This window comes from Megalobrama amblycephala, linkage group LG14 (assembly GCF_018812025.1).
Source record: "Megalobrama amblycephala isolate DHTTF-2021 linkage group LG14, ASM1881202v1, whole genome shotgun sequence".
Classification (NCBI taxonomy): Eukaryota; Metazoa; Chordata; class Actinopteri; order Cypriniformes; family Xenocyprididae; genus Megalobrama; species Megalobrama amblycephala.
In genome coordinates, this window is record NC_063057.1 from 22620500 (window position 1) to 22645783 (window position 25284).

Consider the following 25284-nt stretch of genomic DNA (forward strand, 5'->3'; position numbering starts at 1 on the left):
CCAACAGTTTTTGGTATATTATAGTTAACCCTATCATTAGGCTCTGTAGTCTGAGTAGTGTGCTAAGCACATGGGATGTCTTCTTTACCTCCATGTGGCACAATTCGAAAGGGTAGTGCTGTTTCAATTGGGCGCTTTTAAGGTTTGTTTTTATATGAAACAGAAATTACAGCATTTATCAAGTATCAAATTGTTGTCACAGTTTACTGCTACGCCTAGCCAGAAATCTAGCTGTGTCACCTTGTGTTGAACAGCATGAATTGAACATTTTGCGGGGCAGGCCAAATATAATTTGTTTTAACCCTCTGGGGCCTGAGGATTTTTGGGGTAGCTGTACGTCTAAAACACATACTAAATCTGTTCAAAATGAGATTGAAGATTTTCTCTCAAATGTTGAAGTGCCGAGCTTACAGCCAGATCATGTGGTGGAGATGGAATCCCCTATTTCAGTAAATGAGATAAAAGAAGTAATTTCATCAATGACAAATGGAAAATCAATGGGCGCCGATGGCTTGCCCATGGAGTACTATAAGGAATTTGTAGAAGTTATAGCTCCAATACTTAATGAGGTATACCAAGAAATGTTCAGGAAACGGCGAGCACCCCCAACATTTAATGAGGCCTTTATTTCTGTAATCCCCAAAAAAGGTAAAGATGTTACAGACCCCTCAAATTTTAGACCTATTAGTTTATTAAATGTTGATCTGAAAATTTGGAGTGGCAATTTTTATTCTCTACCTTTTTATTTTATTTCATGGGTTCAAATATTATACAAAGAACCCAAGGCCGCAGTGATAAGAAATGGAGTAGTATCCCCCTTTTTTAACCTATCAAGAGGGACACGTCAGGGGTGTTCTTTAAGCCCACTTTTGTTTATTACACTCTGGAATTAGGGGAGTGAAAGCAGGAGACAAAGAACCTAAATTGCTACTATTTGCAGATGACATTTTAGCAGTTATAACTGACCCCCTGACCCCTCAACCACATATATTAGATATTATTCAATAGGCCTAACTGCAGAAAGGCCACACTGCAGATAGATATATGTCAGCAAATCAAATTAAATCAGCTAAATTGCCTGTGCGGGCAAGCTTTAACTAATCTACAGCACAACATCGATGCACCAAAAAAACAAAAAATAAAATGAATTTAATAAAAAAAAATTAATTTTTTAATCAAACATACATTTTCAGAATTGAATTAGGACAGAATATACCATTCTAATAAATAAAAATAGCCTAATAAAAAAATGAAATAGTCATAATCATGATGCCTGAAGTGCAGGGGAACATATATTCAAAACACAAGCCACAAATAGTTAAATTAGATAACCCAGAGTGAAATGATTAAAATAAGTAATAGCCAGAATTGTTAACTTTGTCAGAATTGTTAGTTGCAGAGACAATAAACGATAAACTGGAATGGCAGTCTTTTTAGCTAAACATTCACAGCATCCAAAAATCGAATTAGAACCGGCTGAAATGTTTTGAAATCACTTGTACCCTACCTGATCGAAAAAAATCTACCTGTGTCCATTTGAGTCTTTTCAAATACCGTGCTAGTCAGCTCGTTAATATTGGCCAGCAGAAGCGCGCCGCAGTGTTTGTCGTTGTTGAGTATAGGACATGAGCTGTTGGCACAACCTGCATTATACGTTTTTGGATCATCTTTTACCATTTCAAAGTGCATCTAATTCTTCACTTTAGATTTTCTTATCCCAGACATTGTTAAAGATTTAATCCGTGCCGCCAAGATGCTCCTCTGTCGGTCACGGATCATGGAAGTGAAACTTAAATCTGTCATGGGGTGGTTGTATTTATTCACGCACATTAAAAATATTTATTTAAAGCTTCTTTTCACATTTTTATTTACAGCATTATCATAATAGGCTGTATATTAACCTATTGGGAGAGAACCGGTACATCTGTGTAAAATCAGATATTGAGCACCCCCATATCTCTTCTTATTACACCTCTGCGAAGATTCGACTGTGAGATTGGAAGTCGAATTAGGCTCCTCCTAGCGAAGCATCGAATCGTCGACTATTCAAGGTCACCCCTAATGTACATGTTTGTATTTTTGAGAGAATAACCTTTATGCATGGTTATTGAAAAAAAAAAATCTTAAGTCAAGTCAAATCACCTTTATATATATATAGCGCTTTTTACAATGCAGATTGTGTCAAAGCAGCTTTACAGTGATAACTGGTATATAATTTTGGCTGCACAGCAGCTCTTAAAGAATAGTGTCAATGCAGGCAGATCAAAGCACTGTTGAATATCAAATATCAAGACTTCTGTGTTTGGTCCCACTTTATATTAAGTGGCCTTAACTACTATGTACTTACATCAAAAAATAAGTACAATGTATTTGTAACGAAGGCGGGACTCAGGTAGGGATCCAAATGCAAAGCTTTATTTACAGTGAGCGTTGTCATACAGGCAGGGTCAAACGGGAGCAGACGGGAACAACAAGGAACAGGCAGAATCGTAGTCAGGGTGCAGGCGATGGTCAGGACAGGCAGCAACGGGTCAACAAACAGGAAACAGGCAGGAACAGTAACACAGGACAGGCAGACAGGATATAACGCTTGGTAATGCAACACAGGGAAAACAAGACCTAGCAGTGAGGTGATGTGTGTAAGAGTCTTTTATAGTCCTGGTAATGAGCTGCAGCTGGGTGTGGTGATTAGTGATTAGTGTTAAGTGTGTGCAGGTGAGTGGCAGAGTGGATGATGGGGGATGTAGTCCGGGAACTGACAGGAACAGACGGTGATCATGACATAACGCCCCCCTCCCGGAAGGCGCGTCCTCGCGACGTAAAAGGAACAGCTAGGGAGGGAGGGTGGGTGCATTGGAGACCTGCATGCAGACAGGAACGGGGTCCCCAATGCAGGTCCAGGAGCCTCGGGCGGCCACGGCGGGTCAGGAGGCTCGGGCGGCCACGGCAGGTCAGGTGGCTCGAGCGGCCACGGCAGGTCAGGTGGCTCGGGCGGCCACGGCGGGTCAGGTGGCTCGGGCGGCCACGGCGGGTCAGGTGGTAGTGACCACAACCAGTTGCAAACCAAAGGTGGCCGGGCATGGTCCCCACCCACAAGCTCCCCACCCTTGGGTATACTGCCCCCCCAAAAAAGTTCTTGGGGATTTCCACGGGGTCCATAGCAGGTTCGTGGACAGAAGGCCTGGATGGCGACAGCAGGGCAAAATGCTTGGGCAGCGGCAGGGCAGGCAGCCTGGGCGGCGGCGGTAGGCCTGGCCAAGGGAACTCAGTGGCCATATCGGGGAGAGCGGACAGCTCAGTGACGGCAGCAGGTTCAGGCTGGGGCTGCTCTGGGACGATAGCGAGCTGCTCGGGCTGCTCCGGGACGGCAGCGGGCTCGGGCTGCTCCGGGATGGCGGCGGGCTCGGGCTGCTCCGGGACGGCGGCGGGCTCGGGCTGCTCCGGGACGGCGGCGGGCTCGGGCTGCTCCGGGACGGCGGCGGGCTCGGGCTGCTCCGGGACGGCGGCGGGCTCGGGCTGCTCCGGGACTGCAGCGGGCTCAGGCTGGCAAACTGGTCCATGGTCAAAGAAGCCTGAGTGCATCCTCCAGGCCCGCAAAACAGCCAGAACATAGAATGTGAGCACAGCCCTTCTGGCCATGACGGGACTGACAGGAAGCGCATGCGGGGCTGGAGCAGACTCACTGGCTGGAGCGGATTCTGGAGCGGACTCACTGGCTGGAGCGGATTCTGGAACGGACTCACTGGCTGGAACGCCCCTTGCATCCTTGAGCAACGCAGGGGCGGCCATCTTGCCCGTGGGCACTGGCAAAGCAGCCATCTTGTCCATAGCGTCCAGGGCGCTTGAGTGCGTTGAAACAGGCGAGCTTGAGTGCGTTGAAACAGACGAGCTTGAGTGCGTTGAAACAGACGAGCTTGAGTGCGTTGAAACGGACGCGCTTGAGAGCGTTGAAACGGACGCACTTGAGAGCGTTGAAACAGACGCACTTGAGAGCGTTGAAACAGACGCACTTGAGAGCGTTGAAACAGACGCACTTGAGAGCGTTGAAACAGACGAGCTTGAGTGCGTTGAAACAGACGGGCTTGAGAGCGCTGAAACAGACGGGCTTGAGAGCGACGCGGCCGGCTGATGGTTAGGAATGCCCGCCGCTCGGGCAGAAGTCAGCGGTTGATCAGCCACACTGGAACGCAGCCCTCTCGGCTCCCTGACTGATCTGGAGGTAACGTGACATTGCGCTGGGTGATCAACGAAGGCGTGACGTTGCTCTGGGAAATCAGCGGCGACGTGACATTGCTCTGGGTGATCAACGAAGGCGTGACATTGCTCTGGGCGATCAGCGGCGACATGACTCGTTGTAGTGACCGTCATTTTGTGTGTGTTCTCGGGCTTGGCAGCCATTACGGGATTCTCCGTGGTGTCGGAATCCTCTGCGACATCCACAGTGAAAGTCGAACCAACTGCAAGCAAGGCAAAGTCCAGGAATTCTAGGAACGATCCGCGGGGACCATTGGTGAGTACGTAGTCCTTTAGTGGTTCGTTTAATCCGTAAGCGAAAAAGTCAATGAGGGCACAGTCCGGCAGATCAGATAGATATGCAATATCAAAAAGTTCTGAATGTGCACCTCGAGGGTACGGGTACCTTGGCGTAGGCTGACCAGTTGCATTGCTGGGTCCATGTTGCGACAGGAAAGACGCTCACCGAAGCTGCTGGATCTGGTTGTGGCTAGGTCTTCTGTAACGAAGGCGGGACTCAGGTAGGGATCCAAATGCAAAGCTTTATTTACAGTGAGCGTTGTCATACAGGCAGGGTCAAACGGGAGCAGACGGGAACAACAAGGAACAGGCAGAATCGTAGTCAGGGTGCAGGCGATGGTCAGGACAGGCAGCAACGGGTCAACAAACAGGAAACAGGCAGGAACAGTAACACAGGACAGGCAGACAGGATATAACGCTTGGTAATGCAACACAGGGAAAACAAGACCTAGCAGTGAGGTGATGTGTGTAAGAGTCTTTTATAGTCCTGGTAATGAGCTGCAGCTGGGTGTGGTGATTAGTGATTAGTGTTAAGTGTGTGCAGGTGAGTGGCAGAGTGGATGATGGGGGATGTAGTCCGGGAACTGACAGGAACAGACGGTGATCATGACAGTATTTACTGGGTTCATATTGAATTGCAAAACACTTTTTCTGCTATTGAATTGGGATACGGGTAAGGTTAGGGAAAGCTTTGGTGGTATGGGTAGGTTTAAGGGTAGGGGTAAGGGTTAAGGGATGGGTCAACAGTGTAATTATAAAAGTAATTACAGAAATTAATTACAGATGTAATTACATGCTGGTATTTTTAAAATATAAGTACAATGTAAAAACATGTATGTACACAATAAGTGCATTGTATCAAATGATTAATTTAAATGTAAGTACATAGTAGTTAAGGCCACTTAATATAAAGTGGGACCCTGTGGGTTTTTTTTTTTTTTTTTTTTTTTGGTAGTTTAGAGATAGAGTTTTACCTGGAAATAAATTGTGTTCAAAGATATAAGTGAACATTAATTAACTGGCATTCCAAGGTATTTGGTGTTTCTGCACTGGAGAAAAAAAAAAAACTTTCCTGCTTCCTGCTTCAAATAAAAGAAAAAACCCTCTGTGAGCATGCTGATAACAGATATTTATAATGTTTTTGAAAGAAGTCTAATGATCATCAAGCCTGCATTTATTTAATCAAAAATACAGAAAAAAACGGCAATACTATGAAATAGTATTACAATTTAAAATAATGTTTTTCTGTGATGCAAAGTGTCTAAACATTCATATTACCTCTATGGTATTTTACATATTATATATAGAGCCTAAATGTTAATATGCAGTTTAATACATTCCTAACACATTTTACTTCAGTATTTATTACATATTTTAGTTGATTTCACTCATCTCCATATAGCAATATAGTTTGGGAATAGCTATGGCAATTTACTAATGTAAGTTGTGTAGTAAACAAAACCACACATCGATCTGCCCCATTAATTCACACTGAGACACATAAAACTTGCAGGATTTATATTAAAACCTTTTTTTTTTTTTTTGCAGTTTTATTATTCACAGACACTATATTGCAATTAGAATAAAGAATTTAAGAATAAAAAACAACTTACCTTTCACAATCATCGCCTCAGAATTTGCGTCTGAATAGCGCGCCCACTTCGTGGGAGTGGCTGCATTAGTGGATAATGAGCTGAGCCGCGAACTACTAGAATGGTATATAACTTTTAATTGATATGGCCAAAATTGACAGAGCATTTTTAGTCTCTTTCACACTGATAAGAAAAAAACCGAGGTGGTATCACCGGCGATACTGCCGGCTCCAGGGTATTAACTGACTCAATGGCAAACCAGACGGTAGCTATTCCCATGTAAAAGTGTATTTCTATCTGTAGGCTTGGTGCATAATGAAGATATCAACCTTGTCTCTTTTATCACTTATATAAAGAAAGTGAATTTTGTCCTTGTTATAATCCAACGTAAATTTTAACCTGGAAGATTATTATTTAAAGATTGAACAAAGTCTAAAAGAACAAGAGCTAGGCCTTCCCAAAAAAAAAAAAAAAAAAAAAAAAAACCATTATCAATATAATGATGTGCTGTGTCACCAGCACTAACCAAACAGGACCTCTGACCTCTTCATAAGCCAAATACTCTGGCTAACCACTGGATGTGATCTGCAATGACCATGCCAGTAATCACTGTATTCACTACCAGTTGTTCTAGAAACTGTTTCTATAACCTTTATACTAAGGTTACAGATTAAGGTACTAAAATAACGTAAATATGTCTGGATGAAAATTAAATCTGATTTGACTGCTTAATTGCATGAGGCTAATTATGAAAAATGTAGTAAATCAATTGGGAAATGTATTCAAATTCAAAATTCAAATTCAAAGGCTTTATTGTCTAGCCCCACAGGGGGTAGAAAATTGTCTTCAGACAAGGCTCAACAAAGACAGAACACACAAACATTAATTAAAACCGTGTCGGAACGAAGGTCTTCCTATACCTAGCCTTTTTAATGAAGGGTACTTTGTACTGTCTACCTGATGGAAGTACTGGAAATTAACTATAAAGAGGATGAGAAGTATCTGCCAAAATAGTAGAAATCTTTATTTTTACTGCAACAGTATAAAAATCCGACAGAGATGCTTGTTTCTCTCCAATAATTTTACCAGCCATGTTTATAATCCTTAAAAGTTTGTTCTTACATTTAACAGAGAGAGAGTTAAACCAGGAAACCATGTTAAAAGTGAACACATACTCAATGAGAGATTTATACACAACTATCAAAATGTCTTTTTCAATGTTAAAACTTCTCAATTTATTCAGTAGGCCTAGACGTTGGTAAGCCTTCTTAAAAAGAGAATCTGAATGCTTACCAAAAGTAAACTGAGAGTCAATCTCTGTACCCAAATATTTAAAAGATCCCACCTGTTCAACTACCTCACGGTTAAGTAGCAAGGGCTTAAAAAGTGTGTGTGCATTACTAGCCCCACAGCACATTTCTTTAGTTTTGTTAATATTAAGCTGCAAGGAACTCTCCTCTGTCCAGGTTGTGAAAACATTAACAAAGTTAAAATAACTGTCCAGTGATTGGGTATCCTTCACACATCCCACCAGTGCCATGTCATCTGCATATTTTATAAGCATCAAATTTTCTTAGTTACAGGTTATCTCATTTGTATAAATAGAGAAAAGAATTGGGGATAAAACACATTCCTGTGGGAGACCAGTTTTTAAAATCACATTTTCAGACTTTCTATCATTCACCAACACATGTTGTGGGTGATCTCGTAAGAAATGATTAATCCATAAAATCAGGGTTTGATGCACCTGTTATTGCCTTAAAAGTGTGTTTATGTTCACAGTGCTAAAAGCAGAAGAAAAGTCCATGAATAAAATCCTAACATATAAATTTGCTGAGTCCAAATGCTTTACAGCCCTGTCCAACAGAGTAAGAGTGGCATCTTCAACTTCAGCCCAGTTCTATAAGCAAATTGCAACGGATCAAGTTTATCAGACACTGTTTGGGAGAGTTGCTGACAAACCACTCTCTCCATGCATTTACAGAGCACAGATGTTAAAGCCACTGGCCTGTAGTCCGCAAGCTGCTTAGCATGTGCCTTTTTTTGGTAAAGGGATGATGGTTCTTTCCTTCCAGGCCTGCGGAACAACGCTCAAATCAAGAGACAGCTGAAAGAGTTTTGTCAACACACTCTTCAGCTGAACTGCACATTCTCTCAATACCTTGCCCTTTATTCCATCTGGCCCCGATGTCTTTTTTGGTTTAACCTGCATTAAAACCTTCTCCACATTCTGTTCCTCAATTGTCATATGTGGAAAATCTAGATACTCTGTAGGAGTCCAGTGCTCATCTAAAAAACTAAATAAAATTGGTTCAATTCATTAGCAAAACAGACTGGATCAGGGCACTGGATATTGTGCTTCTTCTGGTTTCTCCCCATCATGATATTTAGGCCACGCCAGGCCATCTGTGCATTACCCATTGTAAACCTTTCTTCGACCTTGCGTTTATAATTCTGTTTGGCTTCCCTAATTTTTTGCTTTGATTCTTTACGTAAAAGTTTAAAACCAAATTCATCGCCATTTAAAAAAGCAATTTTTTTAAAAGATTTAAACTATGTTTAAGATCTTTTGTAACCCAGGGTTTATTGTTAGGGTAACACCTCACACATTTCACAGGAATTACAGTGTCTACACAAAAATCAACATACCCAGATATTGAGGCATTGAGCATATCTACATCATTTTCACAGTCATTAAAAAATACATCCCAATTTGTAGCTTCTAAACAACCTTTTAGTGTTTCAGTAGATTCAAAGTCCCATACCTGGATAGTCCTAGTTTGCACTTTTTCAGTTTTTAATTTTTGTCTATAACGAGGTAAATGCAGAACAGCATTGTGGTCAGATCGACCGAGAGGTGGACGTGCCTTGGAGATGAAGGCGCCTGGTATGTTTCCAAAGCACAAGTCCAGTGTTTTGTACAACGTAGTGACAGACGTGACATACTGCTCCAAGTTCGGCAGAAGTGTAGTAACGTCACAACGATTAAAATCACCGAGCAGAAACACCAGCTGATCTCCAACTCAACAATATTATTGAAAGTGTCAGCAATACTTTCAGCAGCCAATGTATAATTAGGACCCGGGACATACACCATTATCACTGTTATTTGGGTAAATTCGCGGGGGAGATAATGAGGGCGAAAGGAAACCACCACAATTTTTATAATGCTTTGAAAAATCGGTTTCCCTCAATGTAAAATTCGTTGCCCATCTGTTATTCACAGCCATACAAAGACCTCCACCAATTGTTTTCTGAGTTTTAGTAATGTCACGGTCAAACCAAATAAGAGTAAATCCATCTAAATTAAAATCCGTTGTTTCCTGGGACAGCCATGTCTCCGTAAAACAAAACATATTACTTTCAACAGTCATTGATTTAGATCATGTTGAATGAATTTTGATGAGATAAAATGAAATCTGTTTTTCTAACCCCCTTCCAACCCCCACCCCTTTAGATTTGATACTGAAAAAATTCTTGGAAACTCACAAAAACAACATGAAAAAGAAAGCTGAACACATTTTTGAAGGCAAAAAAGAAAATGATGCACATCTCAAAGATTTTTACACAGAATTGTTCATCACAGAGGGAGATATGAAAGATGTCAATCAGGAACATGAGAGTCTGAAGATTGATGATGCTTTCAAGAACAAAATAACACAGGATAAACCAATCAAATGCAATGATATATTTACTGAATTGAAGAAAAAAAATGAGGAAAAGATTGTGCTGACTAAGGGAATTGCTGGCGTTGGAAAATCTGTCGCAGTGCAAAAGTTCATCCTGGACTGGGCAGAAGGAAAAGCCAACCAGGATATAGAATCTGTGTTCCTGCTTCCGTTCCGAGAGATTAACTTAATGACAAATGAAGATTTCAGTCTCCATGAGTTTCTGCTGGAATTTTATCCTGAACTGGAGGACCTGGAGAAATCAAAGTTATACAAGAAATGTAAGCTAGCATTTATATTTGATGGACTTGACGAGAGTCGTCTGCCTTTGGATTTTAAAACCAGATCATTGAACACTGTTGAGAAAAGATCATCTGTAGATGTGCTGTTCACAAGTCTGGTCAAAGGGAAGCTGCTTCCATCAGCTCTTGTTTGGGTGACCTCACGACCAGCAGCAGCCAATCAGATCCCTCCTGAGTATGTGGGTTTGTTCACAGAGGTGCGAGGATTCACTGACCAACAGAAGGATGAGTACTTCAGAAAGAGAATCACAGATGAGACTCTGGCCTCCAAAATCATCTCACACATTAAGACGTCTCGTAGTCTCTACATCATGTGTCATATTCCTGTGTTCTGCTGGATCACAGCCACTGTACTTCAGGATATTCTCAAGAACAACACAGAGAATATCAGCACAACACTCACTGAAATGTACATTCACTTCCTGCTGATACAGATGGACATGAAGAACCAGAAGTACGATGAACAAAAAGAAAGAGAACATAAAAAACTCTTAGATTCAAACAGAGAAATGATTAGGAAATTAGCCAAGCTAGCGTTTCAACAGCTGAAGAAGGAAAACATTGTGTTCTATGAGGAAGATCTGAAAGAATGTGGTATTGATGTGAATGTAGACACTGAGTTCACAGGAATGATCGCTGAGATGTTTAAAAAGGAAGATGGACTTCATGAAGCAAAGGTCTTCTGCTTTGTGCATCTGAGTGTTCAAGAGTTTCTTGCTGCAGTGCATGTGTTCCTCTGTTACCTGAACAAGAACATGCGAGAGCTTAGTTTTTTCTTTGAAGATTCACAAAATAGAGCCAGACAAATGATTCAGTTCATCTTTAGAAAAGTCAAATTTCATGACTTAATTAAGAGGGCCACTGATAAAGCAATGCAGAGTAGGAGAGGACATCTGGACCTGTTCCTACGGTTTCTGCTAGGAATTTCACTGCAATCCAGTCAAAACCTGCTCAAAGGCCTGTTCACAAAAACTGAAGACACTACAAAGAGCATCAGAAAAATAAGTGCACACATTAAACAATTACAGAAAGAAAACATCTCAGATGAAACTTCAGTTAACCTATTCTACTGCTTACTTGAGCTCAGGGATCACTCATTATATGAGGAAATCCAGAAATACCTCAGTTCAGATGAACATCCAGGAAGAAATCTCTCATCTTCAATATGCTCAGTGCTGACCTACATACTGCTGATGTCAGAGAAGGTGCTGGATGAGTTCAACCCAAAGAGATTCACATCATCACGAGCAAACTACAAGAGACTTGTTCCAGCTGTGAGATGCTGCAAAAAAGCCCTGTGAGTAATTTCACTGCTGTTTAGTCAAATGTTTTGTTCTACATCACTAAACAATTGAAAGTCAAAGTCAAAATACAGTGTGATATATCTTGCTGTCCTGATTATGAAGGGTACAATGTGTTATTGAAGAAACATTAGAACATTAGAAAATAATCAGGGTAAACATTCTGTTTTGGTAGGTTTGACGGCTGTGGTCTTGATGAAACATGCTGTGACACTGTGTCTTCAGCTCTCCAATTATCACACTCTTGTCTGACAGAACTGGACCTGAGTAACAATAACCTGCAGGATTCAGGAGTGAAGTTGCTTTCTGCTGGACTGGAGAGTTCACACTGTCAACTGAAAATACTCAGGTTTGACTTTGATATTCACCAAATCACTATGTTTAAATATTTAAATGAAAAGGTGTTTCATAACTGTTGCTAGAATATATTTTCCCATGTCATAGTATGAATGTATCAGTAATGTTTTCTTCAAAGACACAAAGTAGGTAATGCCTATTCAAAAAAAAAAAAAAAAAAAAATGAAAAGCATCCTGGAAAACCTGGAATTTTGTAATGCAGTTTTTCATTTATGTGAAAGAAATAATACCTACATCTCTTGTATTCCTTAAGTGATTCTTTTGAACAGCTCGTTTCAATTAGGGATGCACAGATACCACTTTTTCCAGAACAAGTCTGATACCAATATATTTTTAGTACTTGCCAATACCCAGTACTAATACCTGTATTTTCATTGCATTTGTAATTTTTAAAAATATTGGTTAGAGAAACCAAAAGAACATGATTTAAATTAGTTGGCTTAATTCGTTTAACAAATAGATATTTCCTTCAGTTATTTTCACCCCAAAATATGCCTGTTAAAATGTATTGAAAGCATTTGCTTCTTTCACTGTTCTATTCTATTGCTCTATAATATTTTATCTTTTAACAGCACAGAGTATATTTTGAGCTGCTCCAGCAGAGCTCAACTCTGAGGATTCTGAGGAACTGTCTCAGAAAATATCACGGTTTCATGGTATTAAACAATAAATAATTATTATCATCATCCAGAGATGGGCACTCGAGTCGCATTTTAATAGACTTCAGACTTGACTTGGACTTGACCTAAAATGACTTCAGACTTGACTCAACTTGACACAAAAGACTCGTGAATATTTTAAAAACAAATCAAGTATTTTACCCTTAACTACTGTTATAATAAATAAAGAATTTGTGTTGTATTTGAATGGTTTTATAATATCTGCGTCACATATAATCTGTCGTGGTAGATTGGACTCTTGTCATAGAATTTGATTACCTATGTCCATGTATTGCGCATAAATTCCTCATGAAGTCTCATGAAGCATGACCGGAGCCACCGTGCCATATGTTCTTTTGTTCGTTTGGGTTTATTAACATGTTAGATTGGCTAGATGCACAGTATGCGGGAAAACAATTAAAGATACCAGAACGACATGTGGAATTACAAATTTAAGAATCTGTTTAAAATCTGCGGATCCTACATCCTGACCATGTGGCATGACCAGTTCAAGATACAGCTGTGCTTTTGTCTCTATGATAATGTAAAGGTATAGGTGATACTGCCAGACTGATTGGATTAACCCCTATGCATTTGAATGACACAGTTATGCTGATTAGATCATGGCTGGGAAATGTAGGCAATGATCTGATTCCTGTACTGCATTTGCATCTTTTGTTTAGATTGTCCACACCTCTACTCTATGTATCCCTCCCCCTTGAATGTATATGAACTACCAAGTCACTGCCTTAATTAGATTTTGGATGACCACAGCGACGCACAGCGTGTTTCTCAATAAAGAGTAACTTCTGCTTCAAGAGATCCCAAAGTCTCCTGGTCTATGCTTCTGAGATTTCCAACAGTTTTGGTGCCGTGACCCGGATAGAGCTTCTCACCTCAAATCAGATTGGAACTTCAAGCACAACAAAGATCTGATCCAAAAGAAGATCCAGGCTGAATTTTCCTGTACACCCAAGGGTTGGTGAGTGATACTCTATCCAAAAGAACCATTAAGACCAGTACAAAGTTGTTATCCTCTGCGCCGTCAGAGAGGAGTTAACAGACAGCTGTAGGGTTTGGTTAACTAAGTTATCCTCTAAAAATGTTCTTTTAGAGATGAAGTTTATCCTCTGTTTAGGCAGGGAAGTTTAGCATCACATGCTAATAATTAGGTATCCTCTGTTCAGGCAGGGAAGAATTAGTGTAAAGTGCTAATAATTTGTGTTGTCCTCTGTTTTATCAGGGAAGGTGGTGTGTTAACAGAATAGCCACCCTCTACTTTGCTAGAGAAGAAGGTTCATCCTCTGTTAACTCAGGGAAGGTTATAACTGTTACAGTGTCTTAGCAAGTTGGTTCTACTCTGCTCACCAGAGAAGGTTGAATACATTACGATGTGTATTAACTAGATTAACCTCTGCTCTGTCAGGGAAGTGTTGAAGTGTATTGTTGTGCCAGAAAGACATTACACAATGTTGAGAAAGAATGCTAGAAAAATTCCAACAACTGAGAAAGGTGGACTAGCTACCCCTTTATGGACAGATAGTGAGTTCAAATCATTGTTAGGAAAGCACATGGACTCAATAGTGACTGAGTCAGTCAGATTGGATTTGACAAAGAAATTTGGGATTCATCCAGAAAAAGTTTGGTCCATTGAAGAATGCAAAAAGGTACTTGGTGCTTGTATTCGGAAGAAAAATATGAAGGGCATTGTCTGCTGCCACAGAGAATTTACTCTATCCATTGCACAAGAACAAATCCAACGTATTGCTAAGTTAGAAGAGCAGAACAAACAGTTGCACACTCAAATGTCTCGTCTTACTCAGAAGTTGGGCCTTAACAAGGCATCAACCAAATGTGACTCAAAAGACCAACAGTCAGATGAAAGCTATCCTGAGATACAGTCTTTCTGTAGACTAGAGGGCAATAGCAATACTGGATTCATGGATAAAGATGTAAATGCAGTTGAAGTGTGTGGAGCGAGACAAAAGGCTCAGAGTAGGGCAAAAGGGGTTGACACAGTTCCATCTGTAACCCCCATACTGCAGTTACAAGCGGTCAGTACCACTATAGGTCCTGAAGACATAGAAAGAATTGCTGAGAATTTGCCATCAGTGCATAGAAACTTTTCTGAGTTTAGAACAGAGTTGTCCAGAAAAATGAAGCTCTATGATATGTCCCTAGCTGACGTCACCCAGCTAATGTCACAAATCCTGAAAGAGTCAGAATTCAATGATTTTGAAAGTGCTGTAAATAATTCTGAGTTTCAGCATTCCAGCAAAGGTGAATTGAGAGAAGGAGTTCTGAGAGTGTTACAGAACCTTGTTGGACCAAAGGTAGACTGGTCAAAGATCACTAGTTGTGTACAGACGAAGGATGAAACTGTAAGTGAGTACACTGAAAGATTTTGTCAGTTAGCTGCAGCATACAGTGGAATAGCTGACACTCCAGAGAAGGTGTTAGAGGATAATGGACCACTGGTCCGCATGTGGTTTGATGGGCTTTCATCAGAATACAGAAATGCATTGCCTTTCTTAGACCTCACATGGTCCAATGGAACCCTGCAAAACAGCTTGGATAGGTTAGCTATTTGGGAAAGAGACTCAGATGTCAAGACAAGAGTAAAGATTGCAGCAGCATCCTTTAAGGTCAACACAGAGAATCGACAGAAACGTAAACGTCCTAAGAGAGAAGGCAGTTGTCATTACTGTGGTAAACCTGGACATTGGATGAAAGAGTGTAGGAAAAACAAAAAGACATTAAAAGAAATGAACAGCTTTACTCAGCTCCTACTCAGTCTACTTGCTACACTGAAACTGCCCCTCCCTCTTCTCCAAACTCTTGGAGCAACAGCTTGCTGACATGCTAACCATTTGGGCTGTGAGTGCTTAATTTCCCCAGTAATCTACTAGAAAGCTGAAAGACTCATTCTGAACAAAAGAAAGTTGACTATTACTTCCACCATTTGGGGACACAGGTTAAGTACACTCACAGCCTTAAATGTTATGCTACAGCACACTCCATTCACTTATCCATCCTCAATGGGTTATGATGTCTACTATGACTGATGTTTCAATGGAAGATGGAGATGTAGCACCTTAAATTTGGAAATTAACTACAGGGAGAGAATAGGACACACAGACCAGTGAGGAGCCCAGGGAAGAACCGAAGTGCAAAAGGCCTCGGGGGTTAACCCTGTGGTGAAGACTTCCTCATAGGTTTCCCCCTCTCTCAGTTTATCCCCACCTTACTGGTCTATAGGTGTCAAATTGATTAAGAATAGGTTAAGAAAAAGAAGAACAAAACCACTATACGATCACTAGAAGTTTATGATGATCAGAGTTAGACAGAAAAACTATACGATCATCAGAGGTCTAACGTACTAAAGTCTATGCATGAATACTGCTGGTCTGCTGTCTCTTTGTTTTCTTGTGTGCAGGTATATGTATATGCCATGACGTCTCACAAGCAGCACCTGGTGTAAAGCATCACCTCAGATATCCATGAACAACCTTCATGATGACGGACTCATCAGAGCAACTCGGAGTTGCACGACGACAAATAATCATCTTGGGACAAACATGGAAATGGACTCTCCCGGGAACAGACTCCACAGCTATTCAGGCGCCATGGACTTTTAGGACTTCCACGCTTATGCTACATGGTTTTTCTGTGTCATCATGTAGTTAATACAACATGTTACCACCCTGCGTTGTATATGTGTGTCAACAGTATACTCAAGTTAAAGAACAACACTTATGTAAATGTTGGACACGACACAGAATAAGATGTATGTGCCTGTAACTGTTACAAGTTGCATGACTGGAAGATGGAACTTATGTTAACAAACATATGTTATAGAAGGGATTTAAGAAGGTTTAAATTTGTATTATGTGAGAGTTATTAGAACTCTCAAAGGGGGAACTGTGGAATTACAAATTTAAGAATCTGTTTAAAATCTGCGGATCCTACATCCTGACCATGTGGCATGACCAGTTCAAGATACAGCTGTGCTTTTGTCTCTATGATAATGTAAAGGTATAGGTGATACTGCCAGACTGATTGGATTAACCCCTATGCATTTGAATGACACAGTTATGCTGATTAGATCATGGCTGGGAAATGTAGGCAATGATCTGATTCCTGTACTGCATTTGCATCTTTTGTTTAGATTGTCCACACCTCTACTCTATGTATCCCTCCCCCTTGAATGTATATGAACTACCAAGTCACTGCCTTAGTTAGATTTTGGATGACCACAGCGACGCACAGCGTGTTTCTCAATAAAGAGTAACTTCTGCTTCAAGAGATCCCAAAGTCTCCTGGTCTATGCTTCTGAGATTTCCAACAGACAACAGCAAATTTTATGAGACATCGCATCCACAAAGGTTAGTCGCATTAACTCACACAGCTAGCTATTAAGGCTGATTTATACTTCTGCATCGAGTGTATACTGTAGCAATGGCGTAGACTGTGCATAGCACACGTAGCCTATGACGTAGCCTGACGTGCACCTCTTCAAAATATAACAACGCGTCAATTCTACGCAGACAGCAAGCGCTGTGATTGGTCTGCTAGAACCCCTCCCTCGGGTCAAAAAACCGGCGCGGAGCACTGGTAGAAGAGCGAGCACTTTCAACTTCACTAAGAATGAAAAAACACTCTGTTTCAGAGGACACATACAGTCAAACTGCAACAAAAGCCATTACCTATTTGCCACTTCTCTGCCGTTTCTGTTTGTAAGCTTCTCTGACAATGTACATGACAAGCTGCTTCTTCTTCGGCTTTTGTTTTGATACTCAACATGACCGTGGACACCGCCTCCTAGTGGTCTGCATGCACGTCGACGTGGACAACGACGCAGAAGTATAAATGAAAACAGACGCATAGCCTACGGTGCAGAGGCTCCGGCGTAGGTCCAACGCTGAAGTATAAATCAGCCTTTATACTGTGGTGTAGCTGCATGGCCGATTTGGATTGCCAGTCTGTTAAAATATGAACCAACCAAACAAACAAAAAATCTAGACTTTAAACCTAGCACTACGTTTTATCAATCTTTTCATAGTATATGCAGCTTTTCTTTTTCTTAATGTGTGTCCATAAGAGAGAGAGATAGAAAGAGATGTCAGTCCATTTATTATTAGATGTTAAGCTCATATTATTATAATGTATCGCAATCAGCATGCATACAGTTTTCTATTGACTTAAACATTCCAAGTTTTGATGTTTTCTGATAATGACTGTCATCAATAACAACAAAGCTGTAAAGCAAACTGCTGTATAACAAACCGTGATTCACTGGCGCCATCTTGTGTTCACTTAGCGACTGTATTGAAAATGACTACTAGTGTTGCCAGGATGATTGTTTTATGGATTATAAAGTAACAAGCTGGATGTACATTATCTTTTATTACAAACAAAACAGATGATAGACAGATCATATTATTCTGCTATATAATACAAATAGGATAGAAAATAGGATTTGAGTATGAGAATTTTTTTTTTTTTAAACGACTCAAGACTCAACTCGAACTCATGACAAAAGACTTGACTCAGACTCCAGTGATAAAGTCTTTAGACTTGACTCGGACTCCAGATAAAAGACTTGTGAACAGCTCTGCATCAGTTAAAATGACTAAATTAAGTGAATGAAAACAGTTTTGTTTTTGTTTTTTTGGGTTGAATAAATGCTTTGTAACGAATGTAGCGGTTCGTACAGTTATTAATCAATTTATGGATGAAATATGAATATAATAATTCATAAGGTTATGAATAAATTATGATTCATATATCGACCCAACGGGGAATTAAACATATATTGTGCATTAATTACAATGAATTATAATCAATTACATATATGCTTAGTTCTGGTTTAATAATTACTTAGAGAAACTACCAGCTTGTCCAGCAAACCGTTAATTCTCATAGAATATTATGAACGGAGTTATTCTCTGGCCAATGAGAATAAATTCCTATTATAGCATCAAAGCCTAAAACGATCGAAAAACGTTAAAGTGACTTGGTCTTCAGTTGAAAGAACAACAGAACAATCGAGCATGAATTAAGTGTTTAATATATGCAGCTACGACTACAGAGATTATACGTCTAAAATATATACAGAAGTATACACATATATATACACAAGAGTGAAAATGAAGAAAAGACATGGAAAGAAAGATGATCAAAGGATGGCAAATTACACAGTTAAACCTTTTTGGGAGAGAGCCAGCACAGAAATCAGTTTAGACTAATTCAGATAAATGATAATACTTGCTTATTGGTTCAAGTCCGTGTGTAGCAGTTTCAATGCGCCTGGCTGGGTTGGTCCTTTCAGAGAGGGTTTATCCGGCGGGGTTTTCAAAAGAGGTTTAAGCTGAAGTAATTTAGCCGAAGAGAGAGAGAGTCTAAGGAAGTGGTCCTCCCGAGCTGCGCGCGTGGTTGGGAAGCGCGGTCACCTGAGGCGTCCGTGCACGAGGTGCTCGTGAGTCAGTCGGGAGACAAAGGAGAAGAAAAGAGGCCAGGAGAAGGTGTGTGTCATTGTTTTTAAGGAAACCCAAGCTAACACACCTCCTGAATTGTAGCGACCAATAGATGCGCAGCACTATTTGGCGGGCAAAGTTCCTTTGTTTGGTCTCCTAGCTGAATTTGCATACTTAATGGCTATCAGCCCGGATTTCGAGATCGAGTGCTTTCTTCACAGTATCATTAAACACATAGAAAAATGCATATGTCAGCCATGTGACCCACCTCAGTGAATAGCTTGAGTCCGGAGCTTTACGGAGAGATCAAACTCGACAGATCAGAAAGGCATAGACAAGAAGTTATGGTTTACAGACAGGATTCCCCTATTAAAATGCACACTAGCACAAATACACTAATTTAAACACTAGGAAACATGCATAGGCTCTAAAATATATCATGTATATATTCTAGCATAGTGGTAGTTCACATATACAGTTAAAAATGTATGATTGTGTGTTTCTGTATGTGTCTGTGTGTGTGTTTTTGTGTGTCCCTGTGTGTGTGGGGTGCTGGAATGTGGATCTGGTCAGTCTCTGGGGGGGGTGCTCCTTTTGAAGTCACCAAAGTGAGGAAGTTGCACTTTCTGTTTACCCTCGCAGGTCCACAAAAGTGTCAAGTGGGCTCATCTTTGGCAGATCTGTTCAGAGCCGGGATGGTTTTACAACCCAGTCCAGCATGCTAAAAGCGTTCTGAACATTCCAAAGTTTATTGATTATCCTGATACGTGTGCATACGCTACAGCTTTATAAACTTAAAAAAAATTGTTTTATTCACAATTGTTTTATTTCAATTTCTAAAAACATGTCTAATCAATTAAATTGAATAATTGATTATAAATCAGATTAACAACTTATTTTTACAATTAAAAATTTATTATAATTGTTAAGAATAAGAGTCCTATGAAGTGTATTTTATTCAGAAAATTAATTTTTCTTTTATTTATTTAAAGCATATTATCAAAAATTGTGGTAATCAAATGGACACAAAACTCACAATTTAATTAATGTTTTAAAATGTAATAAAGTGAAAATTTAACAAATTTTATCCTTTTATTTTTTAGCAAAGTGCTGCACAGCATTTACTTAAGCTGCAAAAAATATATTCCTTAACTAATTTTTAAATAAACTATTGTTGTTATAATAATAATTATATTATTATTATTATTATTATTATTATTATTATTATTATTATGAGAAGTACATTCTATTGTACAATAGTAATACATTTCTATCAAAATTTCTAGAAGGTACACACAGAAAGGATATGGCACCAATTACCTTCCACCTGGGGCCAAATGCTGGGAGCAAATCAAACACTGGACCTAAAAAAGAAATGATAATTAAGGATAGGCCTACTTGTCTCAAATGTGTGAAGTCATAGGTTAGTGCATGGACCATTCTTGTAAAAAAATAAAATATAATAATAAAAATCACGGTAGGCTGTCAAGCGGCGGACTGTAGGCCTTTTCCCAGCATTTTTCCAATTTATGTCATATTTCATATTGTTTTGGATAGTAGTGTAGTCTGTCACTACACAACAAAAGCCAAATATATTATTAAAATTGTTAGATGATTTCAAATGAAAGTGTTCCCACATTTCAGAACGCCCTATCTTTGCAACAGGTTCCATGATGAAGTCATGCAACTCACAACAATTAACTGTCTCAAAATCGCGCAATACAACAAACATTTTAATGCAATGCAATACACCCTAACAACCCACAAGAGTGCCCCCTGTGTCATGCATTTTAAAGGTGCCATAGAATGCTTTTTCACAAGATGTTATATAAGTCTAAGGTGTCCCCTGAATGTGTCTGTGAAGTTTCAGCTCAAAATACCCCATAGATTTTTTTATTATTCAATTAACTGCCTATTTTGGGGCATAATTAAATATGCGCCAATTCAGCCACTGCATCATCAGCATAGGCAGACAAAGAAATACTGTTTTCACAAATATCACAAAGATTCAAAACACAAATATTTTCTCTTAATTTTTGCAACAAAGGTTCTATAGCAAGGGCATATAACATTCCAGACGAAGAACAGCCCTGTCTAATACCCCTACAGACTTTAAAAGGAGTGCATAAGCCACCATTTATCTTAAGCACACTCTCAACGTCACCATAGAGCACTTTCACTTTATCAATAAAATCCTGACAAAATCCAAAGGCTTCTAAAGTTCTCCACAAATAAGAGTGTTCAACCCTATCAAAGGCCTTTTCTTGATCTAGTGAGATAAGTCCAGTATCAATGTTGAGCACCTTGGAGACATCAAAAATATCCTGTATAAGGGCAACATTGTCGAAAATTGACCTACCCGGGACACAATAACCCTGATCTGGATGCACCACTTGATCTATTATGCTAGCTAACCTATTGGCTAAAACTTTTGAGAGCAATTTATAATCAGAGCAAAGGAGCGAAACAGGACGGCAATTCTTAATTTCTAAAAGATCTCCTTTTTTGGGGAGAAGAGTGATGACTGCTCTACAGCTACTCAATGGCAACTGGCCTAAGCTCAAACTGTCATTAAGCACCCGAAAAAGGTCCTCCCCAACCTCTGTCCAAAAAAACTTGTAAAATTCAACTGGAAGGCCGTCAATTCCTGGCACTTTACCGGAATCCATGCCTTGAAGGGCCTTGTGCAACGCCCCCAGGCTTAAAGCACCCTAGAGCTCTGCATTGGCCCCCTCTGACACTTGAGTCAAACTTTCAAAAAAAAAAAAAAAAAAAAAAAACCCTCTCAGAATCCCATTCTGACCCCAACTCATTCTTGTATACGTTTTCATAAAAACCACAAGCTCTTTTTTGTATTTCCACATGACTAGATAAAATCACTCCTGCCTCAGAACGCAAAGCATGCAAAAAACGTTTTTGCCCATTCTTCTTTTTAAGGCTAAAAAAATATTTAGATGGTGCATCTGTTACAACAGAGACACCGGAGGCAGAGATAAAAGCAGTCAAGTTGGTTTATTGAGGTAATCAGCAGAGAAACAGGTAAGTGAATGAGTTAGCTGGTCTTGGAGAAGAATGAGAGGTAATACTGTCCTTTTTGTTGTGTTGCAGATGAAGATGGAAAGAGGCGCTGGAGACGGATGACTGGGACACTCACACACACAGGCAGGTAGGCACACGAGGAGCACTGGAGACGATGGAGACGAAGGAGATGATGTGATGGAGGCAGGTAAGTATAGCGTTTGGAGTCCTTGAGGAAAGCATACAACTGGCTGTAGTGCAAACGAGACCGGACAGTGAGTGTGTGTGAGTGTGGAGCTTAAGTGCTGGTGGTAATGACGGTGCTGATGATCTTCAGGTGGTGGTGATTAGTATGCTGGTGATTGAGTGCATGGGTAAGGGAGTGAGGTGGAACCTCACCCCACGGCCCGCTCCTGAGGGCCGAGGACCCCGACGTCATGGTGGTCGTCCTCTAGGGCGTGGGGCAGGTCTGTCCGGGTGGTTGGTGTGGAAAGTCTGTAACAGATTAGGATCAAGGATATCATTCTTGGAGACCCATGAGCGTTCCTCGGGGCCATAACTTTCCCAGTCTACCAGATATTCCAGTAGACCACCACGGCACCGGGAATCCAGAATTTCACGAACCTCGTAGGCAGTACCATCGTCCAGGATGAGTGGAAGGGGGGCTCGACGGCTGCCACGTCAGGTTCTGTGGAGGGAAGAACAGAAGGGTGGTGAGGCTTTAATAGTGAGACATGAAAGGTGGGATGAATTCTCTTGTATTGTGCAGGGAGTTGAAGGCAATAAGTGACGGGGTTGATCTGTCGAAGGATAGTGAATGGGCCAATGAAGCGGGGACTCAGCTTCTTGCAGGGCAGACGCATCCTGATGTCTCTGGTGGACAGCCAGACCTTCTGCCCCGGTTGGTAGGTAGGGGCGTTGGAGCGCCGAAGGTCGGCTGTCATTTTGCGTCTGTGCAGGTCCCTCTGCAGTTGGTGGTGTGCTGAGTCCCAAACCCTCTCGCTCTCCCGGAACCAGTAGTTGACTGCCGGAACGTTGGAGGGTTCCCCGTCCCAGGGGAACAGTGGGGGTTGGTAGCCGAGTACGCACTAAAAAGGTGTTAATCCAGTTGTGGCTTGTCGGAGGGAGTTTTGTGCGTACTCGGCCCAACCCAGGTACTGGTTCCAGGAGTCCTGGTGGCCGTGACAGAAGGTACGCAGGAAGCGGCCTATCTCCTGGATCTTCCGTTCCGTCTGCCCGTTCGACTGAGGATGGTATCCGGACGACAGGCTGACGGTCACACCCAGGAGGGAGAAGAAAGCCTTCCAGACACGGGAGATAAATTGGGGCCCTCTGTCAGAGACTATGTCTTCGAGGATTCCATAATGACGAAAGACATGGTTGAACATCAGTTCTGCAGTAGTCATGGCGGTAGGTAGACCTTCCAGGGGAATCAGACAGCAGGCTTTGGAGAAGCGGTCTACAACTACTTGTGACCATCAGACTCGGGGAGATCGGTGACGAAGTCCACTCCCAGGTGTGACCAGGGTCTCTCAGGAACAGGCAGAGGACTGAGCTTGCCGGTGGGAAGATGGCGTGGGCTCTTGGAGATGGCACACTCCCTGCAGCCCTGCACGTACCTCCTGATGTCGTTGGCCATGTTGGGCCACCAGAAGCGTTGTTTGAGCAGCAAGAGGGTCTCATTTGCCCCTCGGGTGACCAGTGCCAAGTGAAGAGTGAACGGTGTGCAGGAGTGGAGTGCGTCATGTCCGTGTGATGTACTGCAAGCCTTGGGGGCAACCTGGCGGAGTGCGTGAGGAGGCATTGGAGGAGGGTAAGGTCTCTTCCGACCATTGGATAGGGCTCACGAAGATAGATTCAGGCAGGATAGTTTCAGGAGTTTCATTCCTTTCCTCTGGAGCATGAAGACAGGACAGAGCGTCAGCCTTTATATTCTTGGAACCTGGACGATAGGATATGGAGAAATTGAACCGTGAAAAGAACATGGCCCAACGAGCTTGGTGAGGGTTGAGTCTTTTAGCAGCCTTCAGATACTCAAGGTTTTTATGATCAGTGAGAACTTGGAAGGGATGGTTAGCCCCCTCCAACCAATGCCTCCATTCTTCCAGGGCAAGCTTGACTGCCAGGAGCTCACGGTCACCGATGTCATAGTTGACCTCCGCCGGGTTGAGCTTGCGGGAGAAGAAGGCACATGGATGGAGTCTACTTGGTGTCCCCTGCTGCTGCGACAGGACCGCTCCCACTCCGGTTGTGGAGGCGTCCACCTCCACGACGAAAGGAAAGTCCGGGTTAGGGTGGACGAGGAGGGGAGCGGTGGTGAAGGCTTTCTTGAGGGTCTCAAAGGCGTTGGTGGCAGGCTGGGACCAGGACAGAGACTTGGGCTGCTTGCGTAACAGGTTGGTGAGTGGGCTGACTATGGTACTGTAGTTCTTGATGAAGCGGTGGTAGAAATTGGAGAATCCGAGGAAGCGTTGAAGTTCTTTTATGGTGGTTGGAGTTGGCCAGGTCTGGATAGCAGAGACTTTCCCCTCGTCCATCTGGATGCCACTGTGATCAATTACGTAACCCAGGAAGTGGACAGAGGGCTGGTGGAATGAGCACTTCTCTGCTTTAAGGAACAGATGGAATTGCCTTAAGCGTTGGAGGACCTCCGCAACGTGGTGGCGATGTTCGGCCAAGCTCCGGGAGTAGATGAGGATGTCATCAATATACACCAGCACGAACTTGTGGAGAAACTCCCGGAGCACCTCGTGGATGAAATCCTGGAATACGGAGGGGGCGTTGACCAGGCCATACGGCATGACAAGATATTCATAATGGCCGGTGGGCGTGACGAAGGCGGTCTTCCACTCGTCCCCTTTGCGTATCCGGATGAGGTTGTACGCGCTGCGGAGGTCCAGCTTGGTGAACACAGTGGCACCACGGAGATGTTCCAGGGCCGCTGGGACGAGGGGAAGTGGATACCGGAATTTGACGGTTATCTTGTTGAGTGCGCGGTAGTCTATGCAGGGCCGCAAGCCTCCGTCCTTCTTTGCCACGAAGAAAAAGGTTGAAGCAGCAGGGGAAGTAGACGGGCGGATGTATCCTTGGTTAAGGGCCTCTTTGATGTATTCCTCCATGGCCTTCTCCTCCGTTACTGACGGGGGGTAAATGCGTCCCCTGGGCACTGGCTCACCCGGTAACAGATCGATGACACAGTCCCATGGCCGGTGAGGAGGTAGCTTGGAGGCGCGAGCAGATGGATGTTCTCCGTGTGAAGTATACCCACTTGTAGTTGAAGAGGTCCCACACAGCGACGGATCATCTTACGGCTTAGGGGTTTTCCCGTGATGGAGTGGACCTGGTAATTAATCGGAGACGGCGAGGTCTTGAGTTTGA

The 25284-nt window shown here is 41.9% G+C and overlaps 1 protein-coding gene across 1 annotated transcript in view; it reads left to right on the plus strand.

Annotated features, from left to right (window-relative positions):
• LOC125244362 (NACHT, LRR and PYD domains-containing protein 12-like) overlaps positions 1–25284 on the plus strand; it is a 61389-nt gene that overhangs the window by 7949 nt on the left and 28156 nt on the right. Inside the window, exons 4-5 of the mRNA XM_048154451.1 lie at positions 9583–11392; positions 11572–11745. Of these exons, the coding sequence (XP_048010408.1) occupies positions 9583–11392; positions 11572–11745 (1984 nt within the window). The remainder of the gene's footprint in view (positions 1–9582; positions 11393–11571; positions 11746–25284) is intronic.